At 33.8% G+C, this 16913-nt stretch overlaps 1 protein-coding gene across 1 annotated transcript in view; it reads left to right on the top strand.

Moving 5' to 3' along the window:
- Atet (ABC transporter expressed in trachea) overlaps positions 1 to 16913 on the top strand; it is a 62233-nt gene that overhangs the window by 10243 nt on the left and 35077 nt on the right. The window contains exon 3 of the mRNA XM_017622071.1: positions 11050 to 12031. Within this exon, the coding sequence (XP_017477560.1) occupies positions 11571 to 12031 (461 nt within the window). The 5' untranslated portion in view covers positions 11050 to 11570. The remainder of the gene's footprint in view (positions 1 to 11049; positions 12032 to 16913) is intronic.

Here is a 16913-nt window from a genome sequence, read left to right as displayed (position 1 = left end):
TTTAAGCAAACCTTCTTTTTTGTCTTTTTTTTTTTTGCTCCAAAATATTGAAATTCTTTCTTTTTGCCCATAAGCCTTAAAAAATAGTGGTTTTTGACACAGGTACAGCATTATAATAATAACTAGCGGAACCGCCGAACTTATTCGCACCCAAAATATTTCCTTCATTGAATATTTTGGTCCAACATTTTTTTTTTCATCAACAATTCACGTTCACAACTTTCACATTTGGCACACCGTGAGGCCGTGAGAGCAGAAGCGGTCTAACCCAAAGTTTATATTGTTTGTACTTACCTACTTAAAATAGTCTCAAATATGGCGAAGATTTTAAAATAAAAGTGACTCACTACTTTATTGTAAGGTTCAATGCTACATAGAGTACGATCAAATTAAGGAATAAGTGACCTTTATTTCAAAATGTATTTAATTTGAAACTATTTTAATAAGTTAATTATAAGCAAATATGTGGGTTAGGCCACTTTTGCTATCATGGCCTCAATTATCTGCTCTGATTATGTTTTTTTTGGGCCGTTAGAAGGCATAATATCTTCCATTGTCGTCCTAAGTAACCTAACGAAAACGTCATGTTCTTCAAGAACTTTTCGCAATTCTCCAGTAATCTGACATTTCATACCTCGATAAATCGCACAACGCTGCTCTTTTTCGATTTCAGAGTTGACAACGGAATATATTTGATGAACTTTTACCTCTTTATTCCCTGGCGGGATCAGTGATCCGTTATTATTTTTTCCCCCTTTTTATGAGTACTCAACTAAAAAACTATTTTCGCGTAATTTGAGAACCAAGGAGAATTAATCCGCACATTTGAAACCATGTATCCCACTGTGCAACGTCTTGGCATGGCATACCGTAAGCAAGCACGGCAAGTACTAGCTGATATCTATTCATGCGCTGTTGCTGGGTTCGCATGTACTTGAGGCGCGTGCAAATTTTGTGGCAAAACGCCGCCTAAGCGCGTGGTAAGCGCACAAAGAGGGAACTGCATAGAAATTGAATACTGCTTGCACTATTTAAGTGAATAAATTAAACTGTAAGCAGTTGCAAGCGAGTGTCTTACAGTCGTATCTATTTGCGAGGGGATAAAATTATGGATTTTCTTTTAACAAAAACTTCTTGAGATCTTCACTTGTAAGCAAAACAGATATTTTTTTAGTTAATGGCTTCATATGTACATATGTAGGTATGCATACGAACTGTATAAATGTATGAAGGTAAATACTTAATTTTTACATTCGTGAGGTTTGCAACACCTATTCATCATTTTCAATGCTACCACTCATAGTGGCTACTTGACCCACAGTCACAAAATAAGTGCCGTCGAAGATGTGACAGTGCATGATACGTGCTTTCTTTTCAATTTTTATTTGAATTATGAAAATTTGTCAAAAGATAATTAAAAGTAAGCGTTCAAAATAGTTTGTTTTGTAGGGCTACTAAAGAAACTGAAGCAACTTCAAGGGCTTTTATTATAACTGGCAATATTTCAGGGCCCTTCACTAACCGTATTTTTAAAGAAGTGTGATAAAAAATATTTTTGTATAGCTGTTTCCCTAGCTGAGTGGTTGGAAGTGTTACAGCACAGTTGTCTTCAATCACGAATAGGTTTTTCAAAAATTTACCCTCACTTCTAAATATTTTTTGATTTCGAAACTAAAAAACCGGGATATGTTTTTTCGATTTGGAACAACCCTAGGGGGCATTAAAGATCCGATTTTCTTCCCCCTCCCCCACCCCCCACATGCATTTTTGGACCACCCTAATGTACATAGCACATACCTTATGTCTACAAGGGTTCGTATAAGTATGTTTGTATCTATGTAGCTTCATAACTAATCGACTACGCCAATATAAAATAATTTAATTGCTTGGTGTGAAAACCTCATCTAATAAATCGCTAGACGAGTAGATGTACTTATGTGCATACCATCAACGACGGGTCAGGGACATTCATTCACATTGTTGGCAATCAATATACCTCCGGTAAAGTAACACCTTTGTCAAGCCAATATTGCCACTTTGCAGCATTGTTTCCTCGTTTCCAGCCAAAAAGGAAGCTAAAGCTATTTCCGTTGCCTATGCTCGTATATAACTGAGTAACGGAAGTGCAACTTCCTGAATTATGGTTGGTCATAAGTAGACAGTAGCACGGATATGAAATAGAAAATTGATATAAGGTATGTTAAGGACAAAACAATTGTATATATAATACGTATAGTATTGTTAAGGGTTTAATTTTTTTTTTTTAAGTACTTCAATTAGTGAAATTTGTGAAACATTTAAATACCTTAAAGTAATAATTAGAAGGAGCAAGCAAAGTCTTACTAATACTGGGAAACTTGCGGTAGACAAATCATCATCATCATTTCAAACAATGCCCGGATAGCAACTTCAAGGTTATCCCTGACTACATTGCCGATGCCTCGCTTCATTGCTAAGTTTTTTTATTAATCTGCAATTTTTTTTTTACAAACTATAAATCACAGATGATCGCCTGTACTCTTTAAGGTACTACTGTTCGCCTAGCGGTTAAAATTCAACCACTTAAATTAAGTGAAGTTGGGGTGAGTTGATCTGAGTTGAGTTAAGAAAAAGTGAATTGAAGTAAAGTCAGTTCAGCTTAGGTGACTTAAGTTAAGTTAAGGTCAATTTAGCTGAGGTGAGATAAGGTGAGTTGAGGTGAAATAACATCAGTTGGAGTGAGCTGAGTTAAAGTAAGTTGAAGTGTGGGGAATTAAGTTGAGATGAAATGAGGAGAGTACCGCTGAGGTGAGTTGAAGTGATCTGAGCGGAGTTGATGTGAGGTTAGATGACTGGAGTTTGGGTGAGCTGCGCTGAGTTGAAAGTATATGCGTTGAGCAACACTTCACAGCATAACATCGAATAACATAACATAACATAACATAACATAACTTAACATAACATAACATAGCATTACATAACATAACATAACAAAACTTAACAAAAAATAAAAATAAAAAGATGCGGCTCAGGATCTTGTTGTACACTGGGCTTAAAATCCGCCAAAAATAACAATAAGCCTCGTAAGAGATCTCCGTTTGATGATTTGAGAGTGTGAACTTAAAATGTCAGAACACTTAATGGGAAAGGAACCTCTGCCCGACTGGAAGATGTTCTAAAAACATGGAAATCACTTCCCCCTTGACAGTAATGATTTTGAAAAAGTAGAGGACTTCGTTTATTTGAGATTTAGCATAAACAATGGAGAATCACTTTTGCCAACAATTTCTACTTTGGGTTGAAAAGAAAAGCTTGGGCCTGTTGGACTAGGACCTCCATCTTTAAGTCATTTCACACTTAGCAGCAAAATGTGTATGTATTCTCGCACGAATAATAGACGCAAAATAGAGCAAACAGCACTTTATTATCAAGCAATTGTACCCGAGTGTGTTTGTGGAAGCCATTTAGTTCGCCGCTGCATCATTGTTGTTGTTGCTGACGGTATATTTTAACGGTGTGCACCGTTAATGCATTACTGCGTTTCTCCCACATTTTGGCGCGTGGAATCGCTAATGCCTTTCCGCCCTCAATGATTCATCCGTTTGTACTGTGGCACTATCATTTTTAAGCAAAAAAAAGGGTGAATAATAAAACCGCGCGAGCTACATATAGCAAATTCGGCGTATCTTGTTTGCTCGTACGCATGTGGGCCGAGTGCGTGGGGAAAAATCAACTTAGTTGTTGTTTATCTCTGCGCGTAGGCGTGAAATTTTGATGTCCTCTACTAAATTGTTCTTTTCCTGCGTTGCGATAATGTTATAAAAAGCCAGTCAGTTTTGGTTGAAAATAATTAGAGTGGGACCCCGCCTTTTTCAGCCAATCTGTTGTCCTTAAAAATACGCTTATTCTCTTACTTATTTGAGTCTCCACTTATTTGTGCGCCTATGATACTCGTAGCACCTAAAGCTTTCCGCTATTCGATTTCGATTGAATAGAACTTAAATAAATAAATATGCGAGTTAAACAATAAATTTACTCGTGACTTAAAAAAAAATCAATAAATCTGTTAAAAATATAAATATTTAGGAATCGGTGTATGCATAGTGTTTTTTCTTGGACTTAAGTTGCCCTCAATTACCCAATAAGCTCGAAATTGCCATTTAAAATATGGGCACAGCAGTATTTACTAACTTCAGCTTAACAACAAATATCTCAAGAACTTAAAAAAATATATTTTGCCTCTGGACTTTTCTAGGACCAGATCACTAAATTTTGACTTACTTCGACCAATTTAGTTGAAAAGATCTATTGTTTTGAAGTAATAATATAGGAACCAAATGAGAAACAAAATTATTAGATTTTAAGAACACTAAAGTTTTTTGTTTACAAGGACGAATAGGTATTGGAAATGCGCTTTTCATAAATTTTAACTTTTTAAGTTCATAAAGTTTGCAGGACGAAATTCGATGACTAGGTCGTGCGTATATTAGTCCTCAAACAATAATTTTTAAAAAAAAAAAATATTGCAAATTTTCAAGGATCCTTAAGGACAAAATTTGTAAAGGACATTTTCCATACCCATTCGTCCTTATGCACCAACCTTATGTTATTCTGTTATAATTCCATTAAACTTTTTTTTTTATATGATACCCTTATTGTTGTCCTGCATTGCACTGAATTTTTAAAATAATTTTTTGAAATAATCATATTTTTTTTTAATTGTAAAGTCCTTTTAAACAAATTCTGACATCAGAGAGAAAAATTAAGTACGCAGTTTTACTAAAATTTACCCATAGTTTCGCAAATATAGTATTCGTTTTTTGTGTGTAAAATTTACTGACGCTCGGTGCAATGGTAAGAGCGATGTCAAGATAATATTTATAATAATGGTAATAGTAACGCTGTACGACATTCTTTGTTTTTTTATGCGGATTTGATGAGTCCAATTTTTTTTTAAAGGTCTTGATTGTATTAGAAAAGTAATTTCTTAGTTTTCCTAGGTTGGCGATTTTAAGCGTTTTTTTTCCAGTTTAAAGTTGGTGGACGCAGAGCGGCATTTAAATCATAAAAAGTAATTAAAATGTAAATCTTTATGCCATCAGAAAGCCTTTCTAGGGACTTTGGTGTTCATCAAATCTGAATTTGCAGTTCTTTTTTCTCAGCAATGACCGCTGGGTGCGCTATGATGCAAAAAAGAAACCCATGAAGGAAAAATGCAATGCAATGTTTAAAGTGCCTCTGTTTGCTCGTTAGGCTCAGCTAACGACCTGGTGATGTACCTGACTGCTCAGCACAGTGCGCGCCTCGTTTTATAGCCTTTCATACTAAACCACTGTATCCGTTTAACAGCTTTTAAATTTCAGTTACTAAATGACTACTAAGTGTATATTCAAAGCAATGCAAATTTGCCACTCTTCCTCCTTTAGAGACTTATTTCCCATTTCGCATTTTTCCTTTAACTCCCTTGCATGTGAGTAACTCATTTAAGCGACAGTTTAAGTTTTTTTTTGTTTTTGTCTTGTCTGAAGTTATAATTTCAGGTCTTTTTATGCAGCATAACAAAATATACCGCTAGCTTAGAGTGGAAAGTTGCCAAGTCCACTTTTACAAATTTTACAGGAGAGGAAAAAAGCTTTCGTACAGCTATTTTCTTCAAATATTTCGCAAAACTTTGAATAAAAAATTTTAACTGTTTAAAGCAAGGCAAATTTTCATACGAAACGGGTTTCCAACTGTATTAAAAGATTTCGTATTATTTTAGCCTTGTCGGATTTTAGGTATCTCTTTTGGACTTGGCAAATTTTCCTTTCATTGAATATAAACGAGAAAAACAAAAACAAAGGTACCTTTATCATTTTATTTTTATTTTTCTAGCCTCCTATATGAAAATATGAGTTTTCGTAAAATGTGGACTTAGCCAGTTTTCACTCTAAGCCAGCGATACTTTAAATGCAAAATATCATTGTTTTCGCGCTGAACGAAGCAACTTTTTGGGTACGCTTCAGGCACTTCGTCCTTCATGAGGTTCGCAAATTTTGTTTGTTTGCTGACTTAATGTCTGTGGTGAAATTTTCGCTTTTACATAGCAACATTTTTCATTTTCTTTCACAGACACGCGAGAGTTTTATTTCGATACTATTGTATAAACATAGGTATGTAGTCTTCGCATACTCACGCTGTCACTTGTAAATATATATATATGTATATAGTAGGGTTGCCAACATTTTCTAAGACATTTATGGTACTTTTTCAAAAAAAATTAAAATATATAGTACTTTTCTAATATATATACTATTTTATTTAAAAGAAATAGTAAAAACGCTCTTTAAGCATAATTTTTTTTTTTATTTCTTATAAATTGATCCTCTTTCCTTGAATGCCCATATCGCAGGAATAGAGCGCAGAAATGAAAAAATTTTAAAGAAATTTGGTAATTCATTCTAAATATTTTTAAAAATGTTGCCATTTTTGATCTATGGTTCCATTAATAAAGTCACCAAGACTTTTTATTTTAAAGAATATCTCTTTCAATTTTGTTATTTCAGTATAAATGTCATTCATTTTAATACACATTTTTTTCTGCAAATTACTGAAATATATTTGTATTTATGTGTGATTAAAGAAATATAGTATTTTTACGTACTATATTTTTTCCAACAGTGTATAGAACGCAGACCGAAAAAATTGTGCAATATAGTACGTTTGGCAACCCTGCTTGGCAAGTGGGAATTAGTAAATGCATGGCATTTTGGGACGACAAGCGTGGCAACAACATTTTATATTTGAATGAAAAATAGAGCAAAAACAAGCTGATAGCTATTTTTACCACCGTAGAATAGAATTAATGTGCCACTTCCACTTGCCGGCTGTTGTATGTATGTATGTATGTATGTCTACTTGGGGCACACTGCTGGGTGCAGGTGCACCGAAAGCAATGCGATATAGCGAACTGTGTAACACGAAAGTGCATTTTGTGAGACATGAGAATAAGGACAGCAAGGAATTTGCAAGAAAATACTATTTATGCACAAAATGATAAAAAGTATATAGAATTTTGAACCAGAGCGCACTTGAGCTCAAGTTATCGAGATATATGTACGTATGTACGTTTGAATACTAAAATGTTCAAAATGAAAAGAGTAATCGATAAAGCCATATTTTTCTGAAACTAGATTACAGGATTATGGAATGATTAAAAAATGAATCGATGAGAAGTTTTACTAATGATGGAAAACACGCGAAAATTTGCCACCGCTTGCCAAGGGATCGGCCCAGGAATCGAGCCTAGATCCTGCTGGGCGGCAGTGCGCGTTTTTAAGAGGAGGTTTAAGCGAAGTCGTATGTTGAACTTTTCAATTTAGGGGTTATATCTTTGAAAATTATGGTAAAACTTTCATTTTAGTGACCGTCCTTTCGAACTTGGTGATAAAGTCCGAACAAAGTTAATCGTGACTGGGGTTGGATTTTATGACAGGCCAGTCGGTTTCCTTTCGCCTGAAAATATAATATGTAGATAGAGACAGAGATAGAGAGAGAGAACTTACCAGTCATATATTTACCATTTCTGACCTCACCACTCAACATCTATACTCACCACAGCTGAGCCTATGACACCTAAATTCACCACACCTTAACCCACCATACCTCAACTCACCATACCCGAACTCATCACACCTAAACGCAGTGATCCTAAATTCACTAAACCTTAACTAAGCCCACCTGAACTCACCACACCAAATTTCAACACATGGCATGATCTTACGTGACATGATACTAAACGACATGATATGACATCACATAAAAATAACAACACATGGGATGATATCACATGACATTACATTACACGACGTGACATCTCATAACATCAAATGGCACAGCGTTAGAGAGCATGACATTCTAATTTGGATAATTTAAAAATAAAATATTTTGGAAAAAATGGGCTTCAATAACTTTTAAGTAAATTTCTTAGTCCAAAATTTAGGTGGCAACCCTATTCCGAACTACGCTGGAATGAAATATTAAAATATAGGCGACCCAGCGTGTGTTCAGGACACAAAAGTTTGTTCCTTTTTTTTTTGTGAAAATTTTTCGGCGAAATGAGTCAAAGTTTTTTTAATGTGACAGCATTTCCTCTCAACAAGAGAAGCATGATGTGATTAGTTTGTACCGTTTTTTGAGACAAATTAAAGTAAAAACAAAACCTTTGACTTGAACAATCTTGGAATGTAATCATTTAATTATGATGACGAGTTCCCAAAAATACAGATACATACGTACATATATGTATTTTTACGTATTTACTTATGTTGATGACTTAAATTAAGACAACCTTGAGCCCTTTGGTGGCCGAATAATTTTTCCATATGTCTCACATATTCGGTATCATTTACTATCAAACGCTAATTGAATATAAAAAAAAATGCCTACATTCATTTGAGTGACATAATTTACATATTTCTGAGTACAAGGGTATACACGTACATATGTATGTATATATGTATGTAAGTACTCGTGCAAACATAAAAAATATATTTACATATATATGCACAAAAAAAAGTTCATTCAGGGTCAAGAATACATATTCGTTGTAAATAATGTTTTCGTCGAGCAATGATTCCCAAGACGGCGATGAAGCTTAAAAAGTATCAGTACGTCTAAAGAATTGGATTGAGAATGTTAGACTGTAGAAACAAGTATGTACATACATGCCCTCTCCACTCTAGTATATCTACCCAAAGGGCATAGTTTTTGTTGCCATATTTAACAGCATTTTTTTTTTTTTATTTCCCCAATACATTCTCCTAAGTGGTAGATAAGCAAGCTAGGGCACCAATATTTATGATTTATGAACACTTAAGGTACCGTAAATGGCATTAGTGAAGGTTATTAGGTACTTGCGGGTTCTATAAATTGAAAAGATGAAAGATATATAATGCGAGAAAGGCGATTAAAATCCATAGAATGCGCATAAATAATATATGCGAGTACTTCAGATTAGAATCATACACGGAGACTGAAAAGGGAAAAATTGCAATACAAAATATAATTAATAGCTGGCAACGAGTGGATAGCACAAGCCGATATTATTAACTGTTTTGGTGCTCACACATTTTGCTGATAAATAGTCGAGCTACTACAACAAATTTGTGGTGCGCGATTAGATTTTATTACACAAATTAGGTGTTCTACAGTTTTACCTCACTTCCGAAGGGCAGATGTTTGTTTTAGAAGTCGTCAAATTACATAGATACCACTCTGCTAAGGCGGCCGATCTCAAGAACTATTTCTATTGAATTAATGGTGATATGAGGACTGAAGTAGGTTTTAGTCCAGCCAAATGTCTATCTACGCCTGATAAGCTAATTTGTTGACCTCCGAATTTGAAGTAATAAACTTTATCGCTTTGAACTATTGTTGATTTCCCTAGCTTTTGGACCTTGTGATCAACAACTACATATAATGCTAGCATAATTGCACTTTATAGCCGTAGGTTGTAAATCAATTTGAAAAAATTTGATAACATTTTATTTAGTGTAGTGTAAAGCCGACATGGGCACTTTTTTGCCCGCGCAGCAGCGAAAGTGCGAGCGGGTGCCAAAGGGAAGGGGAAAACCCGTTTACGGGAGGAAGGGTATGAAAAGGGTCGAAAAAAAAATATTTATATCTACACCGACATTATGTTCATCGCAGTACGGCTGCGGTAGTGATGTGCTGAATTGTCGGTACCCAATACTCGGTACCCTATACTTAAAAAAGATTTCGGTACCCAATACTTCCCTTTCGGTATCCGATACTGATTCTTTACAAAAACCTTCGTCATTATATGAATTTCAAGTTTAGAAAAATTATCCTCATATACACAATAAGCCATCGTTCGGACTTTGCTTCGATAGGAGTAGATTTGTTCCGTTTTGTTGAAATAATTTGAAACCTAGTCCACTACTCCGCTCAACTGAAAATCTGCTCCGTTTTGTTGCATCAACAAATTTACTTTTCAAATAGAAAGGCGGTGGGGTTTTTAATCGCAAATTAAAAGATATACTTTACCTTTTTATTAACACGACTGTTACATTGGTGAGCTACAACACCATTTATTTATTTAATTTTTTTAAATAATTTTTTTTTTGTATTAATCATAATGGCCCATAGTTTCGTGCGGATATCGATTGTTTCGTATGTTTTGAATTTTTTTGTTTTTTATCGCACGGTGTAATAAATAAATAATTTAAAAAAATTTTGAATACATATGTATGCAAATATTAGGCTACAAATTACACATTTTAAAATCCTGCTTAAATTTTATCACACCTCTGAACAATTTTAGCTTTAAAACGTTTATTTAGGGGAAAAAGTGTCCAAATTTCTAATTTTTTCATTGTCGCTCGAAAAAATCATAATTGTTTTTTTTTTTTTAATAACTTTGTGAAGTTTTCAAATAGAATATTAATAATAGACTCAAGGGACGTTGGCATCAAATACAACATATCTGTAAAGCATTAGGAGTGTGCCACCATATAAAAAAAAAATAGTAGCATGCAAGATATCTGTCGCAGGTATTTTGTAATTTCTGAAATTATACGATTTTTTTTTTAACAACAACAACCAATGTGAGACCAAATGAAAAAAGCTACACTGATTAAAAGATGACTTTGGTTTGAGAAACTAATATTTCATTTTTACAATTTTGATTGGCACACTCAAAATTTATACTTAAACTGTTACATACATGAAGAAAGTAATATATATGTTCACAGAGAATGCTGTGTAAAAATCTTCCACGCCAATATTCAGTTACTTTAAAATAATATGACTTTTAATTTAAGGCGTGCGACTAAACGTGCTAGCTGACTGTGTAGGGAGCTACGGGGCGTATACGTTACACATTCAACATACAACGTTAAATATGTACATATAAACACGTTTTTGTTGAAAAATTTAACAAATCGTGAGATTTGCTCATAGATATATGTATGAATGTATACTACCTTACCTATGTATGAATTATTCGATTTATATAAAGTTTCAGATACATATATCTAATCAAATTTCTTTTTCTTATTTTCTTTGCAGCATTTTATTATTCAGCACCTATTAAAATATAACAAAATAGGTAGTGTCATTATAATGTAATCCAGCGCATTTAAAGCAACAAGATACATTTAGTTTAGCTAACGTCACAAAAAATTTAAAGAATTTGCCAAAAAGCTTTTCGCCAATATTCCAAATCACAGAATCTACTCCATATAAATGCTGCTGAAAACAACACAGCAACTGAATGGTACAAGTGTTGCGCAGAAAAGTAGCAATAATATTGAATAATTTATACTGCATGCAAGAACCATAAAGTGCAAAATAAAATTTCCCAACAATGGCAGAAACCGCTTACTCTCAACTAGCCAGATAACTAGAAAACGGAGCAGAGGCATTGGATCACTCCAATAAAAAAAGCAGCAGCAGCAGGCAACGAGCAGCACGGCATTCACAAAACGATAGAAAAAAACAAACCCAGTTATAGTATTTAAGGAAATAAATATTATTGAAACCCCTGTAAAATTTTTAAACTTGCCAAGTAGAAAATTTTCAGTTTTTAAATGATGGATGAAGAAAAATTAAATATACCGTTAGTAACGAAAGAAACAGCCGACAGTGCGGTCATAGTACCACCACAAGCTGCTGGTGTAGTCGGCATAAGTGGTGGTGGTGGCGGCAATGTCATAGCCACTGCTGCAGTTGCCTATCAAAAGCATTGCGCCACACCTACCACCGCCTGCTGCTCAGCAACGGATGTTGTAACAAATACAACAAATACAGCGATGGTAGCTGCGGTTCCGGTAGTGGATACAACTACCAATGTCAATTTAAATGTAAATACTCAGTTAAGCATAGGAATGCCACAGCTAACACCGCCAACAACACCGTTACAATTGCAACAGAAAGAGCAACAACAACAACAACAACCACAACAACATCAGCAACAACTTACACTACTGCCCTACAGCAACCAGAGCAATTTGGTTGGTAACCACTTGAAAAATGGTGCGCTCAGTTACAAGTAAGTTTCATACATAACAGTACATATTTCTACAGAAATTTACAATTTCATTTAGAAGTTACTAAGCGTTAAAAGAAAAAAACAAAAAAAATATTATTCATACGCAGTGGTGGCAATTTCAGCTTAGCAGCGCATTTTCGTGCGAATTTCTGTGCTGGCTGTGTCTGTCCTTGCGGGGGCATTATGCACTATTGTGTTTTTTAAGAATGATAAAATATGCTTACATAGTCTCTTATCTGCTGCTTTACGTTGAATTTATTTTCTGTTGTGGCTATGTACAGCCAACAATAGTCATTGGTAGCTCATTGCAAATGTTTATATATTTACATTAAAAGTTTCAAATTAGTAATAACTAAGTTTTAAACACATTTTTATTAAATTTTAAAATTGTTTAGTGTTTGCTGAGAATCATCAAAAAAAAAATTATTGTATTATGACAACATGGCTATTTAAGAAACTAAAACCGATTCTCCAAAAAAAAAAAAACAAAAAAAAAACTTTCCAATAACTTTGATCTCTCCATTTGTTATATGTAATTTCACTTTAGAGAATTCTTCAGTTACCCAACAAAAGTTCCAAACTGCAGAAAATTCTCAGTTTTACTAACTGCATTAATGTGCAGCCATGCATACACTACGCAAATCCACCCACACGTCGGCAATGTTTTACACATTTGCACACATGCACATGTGTACATAAGCAAATATGTGCATACGAATTGCTCATTTAATACACTCTTTGGCGCAAGTAATCCCAGCTGTTTGTATGCGACCAGCGTTGCCGTACGTCTTGGTAAAATTGGACCAAATTTAGAGAGCCTTTGAAAGCTCTCTGTTGTCACAGTTGCTCCTACAGTTGCCACCCACAAAATAAAAGCTCGAATGTTGCTTTTGTGCTTTCTACAACAAAAATCAATATCCATATTTTGCAAAAAAAAAATTGCCCTTAGATTTTAGTTGGTAGGCAACAATTGTTTCAGTAGTTTTTGCAAACAAGTTGATAGGAAAAATATCTTCAAAGTGGCAACACTGTCTGTAAGATGTACGCTCGTCATAAAATTGACTATGTTGCTGTGTTGTGCAAATTGTTTGAAGGTTATTTAAAACAAATTGCCAAAGAAATAGTTTACAAATATGATTTGCACAACCGGCAAAGGTTCATCGAATTCCCACAGAGCCAATTAACAGTGTAATCATGTTTCTCGTCTTCAAATCTATATTGTTAGTAAATATAATAAAACATACAAAAAAAATAAAAATTTTAGTCAAATGCGGTGGATTCTTCATGTTTTTTTTTTTTTTTGAAGAACACTAGTTTTGACCAATTTTTTTAAGTTCAAGAAGTAATTGTGGCTCAAGGCCAATACTTTTCCGTGAAAGGGAATTACATTATCTTTCGAAACTATTTCGCTTCGTATCAAAATGTTACTTCTGTCGAAAGCGCTACGATTAATTCGCATGGAGTGTTCAAAAAGCACACTGTGCGGCGTGCCTTACTGCGCCTTAAAAATACTTTTGTTACTCTCTCTCAAAACTCAAAGATTTGAAGAGCCTTGTTTAGTGAGACTTTACGATTTATGAAACATATTTTATTTCTTATGAATGCAGGTCTTAGTTAATATATTTTCGAGGGTATTTAATCCTGGAAATTTAATTTATAACTTTATAACTCGATTCAACATGTTGCGCACTTTTTTAAAAGGCTATTTTTTTCAGTATTTGCCTTATCTTATCACTTTAACTGAATAAAATTTTTCAAATAGATGGCAACCCGCTACATAAAAATTTTGGACAGTAAACTTTCTTAAAACTCTGTAATACTTCATTTGCTTTATCATTATAATAATTGAATAAAACTTTTCCAACAATTTGATATTTACTATTTAATTTATTTTATATATTAAATCAAATTAAAATTTTCAAACGGGTAGCAACCTTCCACAAAAATACTTTCGGCTGTAAGCCTTCTTAAACCACTTCCTTCTTATCCATTTATTTAAACTACAATTTTCAAACAGGTGGTAACTCTCGAATTATTGTTTTTCTATATTTTATTCATTTTCGTGTGATGCCCGTACAAACATACAGACAGACAAAAATTCTAAAACTTATTGATTTTCTATTGCTCTAATAAAGACCACCATAGAATTCAATAAATTAAAACTATTTTTCACTTAAACTGCCTTTGTGAAATAGGCGAGACGACACGAGATACTCTCGGTCAGGGATGCACGCGCAAAATTTGCTCCATTTTTTAAATTTCTCGCCTGGTTTTCCATCAATACACTACTGGAGTTCATATGCCTGAAACTATGCAGCGAACGGTAAATTTGCTTTGTGGAATTCTCTTAGAAAAAACAACAAACATAGGCTGTTTCTAATGAAAAATTACAGACTTTCTGCTCGGTTACCAAAAAGAAGAATCAGTTGCAAATTTTCTGCTGAGTTAATGCAAATTTTACCCATACCGAAGGCAAAGATGTTTACACATCACAAATAATCTTAATTGCGTACGTTATTTACCAAAGTAAATACAAAAACAACAACAGTGTTAAAGAAGCAATAGCAGCGAATGTGAATTGAAGTGTTTTGTGCGTCGTAGTGTATTGAAATTCCATGAAATCAAAGCAGATTTGGGGGGGCTGGAGTGAACTGAAATTCGTTTGAAATTCGCTGGTGTGGTCTAACTTCTAAGAACTTCAAGAAGTTAGCTAGCGAAAATTCAAAAATTAAAGGCTCACTGCATACATGAAAAGCGACATCTTAAAAAGTAGTGCTATTCTGTAAACACTTATCGACAATATTCGATAGATTGCCTTATCTGCAGATTCCTTTTTCCATCTTTGAACCATGGGTGTAGATAAAAGTACCAAAGTTGCCATCAATAGGCCAATGTTCCATTCATAGATGGTTTAGAAATTGTATAAGAATGAAGCAGAATGACTTGTTGTATTCAGTTTCGATTTCGAGGCCGGCTTTAACCCGTTGCACGCGTCGCATTTAAGCTGACCCGACCCAAGCTCGCTGGGCTTCCGTATGCGGTCTGTTTTCATCATTTTCATTTTCTTAATGTTAGGACTCCTTTTGCAGTATTAGTGGCTTAGTTGAGAATTAAAACAACTCCAATCATTAATAACTGCACATTGTTCTTGCACTGAATAAAAGGGCCGCTTCGTGGCAAGCACGGCAGCCTCATTTTTTGTTTCTACTTAATTTTTGTTCATATCTAAGTGCTGTTCAAAAAAAAAGGTGCAAATTAACAGCCATTTCATTTAAACTTTTCATACTGAGCATAATTTTAATTTAAACTTTTGCACATCTGCCGTAGGTAGCGCCACAACATGACCCATAAAAATCATGAAAATTACTTGATTCAACGATTCAAAGCAAAGAAACTGGGTCGATTACATCAAGCGCCGGCAAGTTGTTGCACTGCATTGTACGAATACACAAAAAATACTTAGTTCACAGTTTTTGCACACCTGTGCACCGGCTATATTCGTTTAGATCTGGATGTGTGTATGTACATATGTGTGTATACTAGACCGGGTCGTTCGCCGCTATGCGATAGAAAAAAAATTTTGCAATTATCCCACATAGATATGAAAATTATCTTTTCAACCATATATGTATATATCATACTTTGGAATAAAATAATAAATAAAAGAGTTTTGAAGAAAACATGATTTAAGCTGTTTTTGGGACTTAAGCCAAGCAGAGCAATTCTGGCTAAAATAGTAAAAATGAAATGAAAAACAGATGGCACGATAGTTCGAAATACTTTTGTTATTCTTAGCCTTAGAAAAAACTCTCTCATTCACCGCACGCGATGAAAATCTATTTTGCGATCAAGCACTTTTATATCGTTTAGCTCGCATCGTTCCAACAGTCACAATGGCCGAGTGAACAAAGCGCAGGCGTACCATTCGAGAAATTTGAGTTAGAGAGCTCGCTCAGGGAATTTTTTTTTAATTAATTTAAAATTAAATTTTTTTTCTTAATTAAATTTATTTTTAGTTTTATTGTTTTATATATAAAAAAAACATATAAATTAAAAAAATTAAAAAATTTATCTATGGCCTTAAACAAATGATATTGAGGCCTCAAGTTGTTTAATAAATTTTTAAAATTCATTTAATTTTCAGAAACTTATTTTTTTCTATTTTAAATAATTTTTTTCTTTCATAATTCAATTTTCTTTTAATATTTTTTATGTTATTCTTATAAAAAGAAGAATATTTTTTTATTTCATTAAATTTTTAGGAACTTATTTTGTGTATTTTTTCTTTTTTTTAATTTTTTCCTTATTTATTTAATTTTCTTTAATATTTGGATGTTATTCTTCTAAAAAGAAGAATATATTTTTTAATTTAATTTACCTTTTAGAATATTATTTTATTATTCTTTCTTTTCAACTTCGTTTCTTTCATAATATAATTTTCCTTTTATTTATGCTTTATTTCCATTTAATTCGTTTTTTTTAATTACATTTTCTTCCATTTATTAGTTTTTTATTGTTTTAAAAAGCGGCGCTGTGGTGTAGTGGTTAGCAGTGCTCGCTATCACGTCCTGGCTTCCCTGGGTTTAACCCAGTTTCCACCCAACGACCAAAAGTATATATTTTTTTTATTTAGTTTAACTTTTAAAAAACTTATTGCTAAAAGGCAAACAGCATAACGCTTAGGCCTTCTCGTTAGCAGACCTCTCAATTAGTCTTTCGAAAGACAGTAAAGAGCTTTCGAGATAGTTTCCAGAATTGACATACAGTTGCCAGAATCGCACTATACCACTCTCTCAAAGTAAGCTTCCAAACAACGGGCGTAATTGCAAACATATTTTTGCGACCCAGTCTAATGTAAGACTGAGTAATGCGCAAGCAAAAA

Source organism: Rhagoletis zephyria, unplaced genomic scaffold (genome assembly GCF_001687245.7).
Source record: "Rhagoletis zephyria isolate East Lansing unplaced genomic scaffold, Rhagoletis_zephyria_1.1 Rzeph_scaffold_02693, whole genome shotgun sequence".
In the NCBI taxonomy this organism is placed as follows: domain Eukaryota; kingdom Metazoa; phylum Arthropoda; class Insecta; order Diptera; family Tephritidae; genus Rhagoletis; species Rhagoletis zephyria.
This window is presented reverse-complemented; position numbering and strand designations above follow the sequence as displayed.